This window comes from Penaeus chinensis, chromosome 36 (genome assembly GCF_019202785.1).
Source record: "Penaeus chinensis breed Huanghai No. 1 chromosome 36, ASM1920278v2, whole genome shotgun sequence".
Lineage (NCBI taxonomy): Eukaryota > Metazoa > Arthropoda > Malacostraca > Decapoda > Penaeidae > Penaeus > Penaeus chinensis.
In genome coordinates, this window is record NC_061854.1 from 11,087,988 (window position 1) to 11,090,487 (window position 2,500).

The 2,500-nt window shown below is 36.0% G+C and overlaps 1 protein-coding gene across 2 annotated transcripts in view; it reads left to right on the forward strand.

The window, feature by feature from the left end:
* Nucleotides 1–208: 208 nt before the first annotated feature.
* LOC125044770 (transmembrane protein 256 homolog) overlaps nt 209–2,500 on the forward strand; it is a 3,817-nt gene continuing 1,525 nt past the window's right edge. The window contains exons 1-2 of one of the 2 annotated variants that reach the window (XM_047641689.1): nt 209–346; nt 2,222–2,366. In XM_047641689.1, the coding sequence (XP_047497645.1) occupies nt 299–346; nt 2,222–2,366 (193 nt within the window). In that variant the 5' untranslated portion in view covers nt 209–298. The other variant, XM_047641688.1, reaches the window with a different exon arrangement.

The window sequence follows — 2,500 nt, forward strand, 5'->3', positions numbered from 1 at the left end:
TACGTGTGTGTGTGTGTGTGTGTGTGTGTGTGTGTGTGTGTGTGTGTGCTCGCGCATGTGTTTAGGTGCATTAAACTTGAATGTAGAATTCTAGAAAAAAATAAATCAACTGAATACAAATTTATATCAATAATATTTAGTAATTTCAGTACTCATAACGTTGAATTTTGTAAGATACTGCCTGAGGACATAGATATTACATCAGTCTGAAGAGAATTACAAAGTCAACTCACTGGTGTTGCATCATTCGAGCGATCTCTCTTGGATCCCTCAGTAAAGGATCGAACACCACAACGCGATGTTTTTCTGGTGGCAGCATCCGCGCTCCTGTTGGTGCGAGTCCTGGGTGAGTATTTGGGTACTTCTCTTATAGTAAAAAAAAAAAAGAAGGTGAATCCAAGACTCCCAACAAGACTCAAAGTCCCAGTTACGACCCGATAGGAGGCCTGATGGTTGGTGACAGTTATAATTGGTTGTGGAATAACCCTGTAACGCGAGAGGTCGCCCGCTGCCCGAAGGTCGTCGGCGATTTACTGCGCTCGGGATACTCCAAGGTGATTCGAGGTTCAGGTTACCGTCCCTGTCATGACCTTTGTTTCAGGTTATCGGTTGGGGTTTTGTAATTAGAAGGCATTGATGTTCTTATTTCATTATGACACTATAAATGTCAACAGCTATTCCGTCGCGCCCGAGTCGTCAATTTTGAACACTAATTGCAAATATATATGTACATATGGATTATGAATATTTGTTGCATTGCAGTATCACAGTGTAGACATCCAGATTAGCATTGTATAAGGCTTTATTTGCTGTGATTTAATGTCATGTCTTGTAGAGTAAATGAAAAATAATTTAATTGGTAAGTGTTTTGTATTAGACTGTTAAAAATGTCATACTAATTTTTTGCATACAGATTACACGACAGCTCTTTGTGTAATGTGCTTTGGGAATTTCATTTTAAAGTAATGACATTATGTTTGATTTAAATTCCTGTAGTATCCAGGGCTACAGACTTGAAGGAGCTAATGTGGAAAAAAGTTAGATTTTTACAAAACCCTTATCTGCCACTGCCACAACTGCAACTCTTTCACTTGCTTCAAGTTTTCAAAGGCCAACCAACCTCAACCACTTATATTCCCAGATAGAACTTACAGACTTCTTAATAAGAAAGCAGTACAGTTACTGTTATGACAGGATATGCAATGGGCTTTGTTGGTCAATGTTAAAACTCGAAGGAGACGAAGACCTAGTACTGTTCCACTGCTGGGTCAGACTCAAAGTTGCAGAATTTCCAATACTGATTACACCATGTTGCAAGTGGATTTGGACAGAATATATCCTGTACAGTTATTCTATGAGTGAAAAGGGTCACAATTTGAAAGCCACTGTAGGTGCTCTTGTAAACATTTACCTGAAAAATTACTGATTCTGGGATGTTCTGCAAGATTTTCCATGTCAGAAGATACTGACTTCGTAACCATTCCCAGGCAATTTCTAGTTCATATGCTTTTGACTGTGTATGTGTTGATGCCAGTTTGTCCTGTAGTCTAAAACCCCACACTTTAAAACAAATGCTGCCTATGACATAAAATATCAGCAATACAATAACCAGATGGCAAAAGGTAGAAAAAAATGAACTGTATGTAAAAAGTATATTTTTAAGAAGAATCAAAAGTTTTATTATATTTTACTTGCATTTCCCCTTCCATACTCACAGTAGCCTAGCTGCACCTCAGTACCACCTGAATTAGTTTCCATCATATTTGTTAAATTATGTTATTTATTATTCTTTGTAATATTAACCTTCTGGTTTATAAGACTGAATTACACAGTTTGTTGTTCAGTAGTGCAACAAACTGTGTAATAGCTACAATTAAGATATTTTAATTTGTTTATCTCATATTATTTCATATTTTATTACTGCATAATGTGGGTGTTAACATATGATCACCTTATTATAAAATCCTTTTTTATGTTGAATAATTTGAATATTCAATATATCTTATACATATACAAATTTCAAATGGTACATATTTATATCATAGATAATACTGTCAATATCTGGATGACTACAGTTATTTTATTTAGATTTATAATAGTGTCTAATGTCTTCTGCAGGGCTAGTTTTCCAACCAAAAGATTTGGCATGTAATAAAAGGAAAAGTCCAATGTTCTTTTTAATTCTGAGTGTTGGTGTCTAAGCCTGACCCTCTTTTTTCAGGGATCTGGCCAGGAAGTGGTAACAAAAGTTGTTGAAGTAGTTCCAACAGATATGATCAATATACCTTCCTATGCTCGATGGTTTGTCCGTTTGGCTGGCGTCTCCGGTGCTTCTGCTGTTGCCCTTGGAGCTTATGGTGCTCATGGTGAGATATTCAAGTAGTTTCAAATTATTTTTATCTGTTGCTAGTAATATTTTTTATGACTAGTTCAATTTTACATCATGTACTGCCCATTATTGATTTTTTTTTTCTTTCTTTTTTCCTTTTCTCTCCCCCCC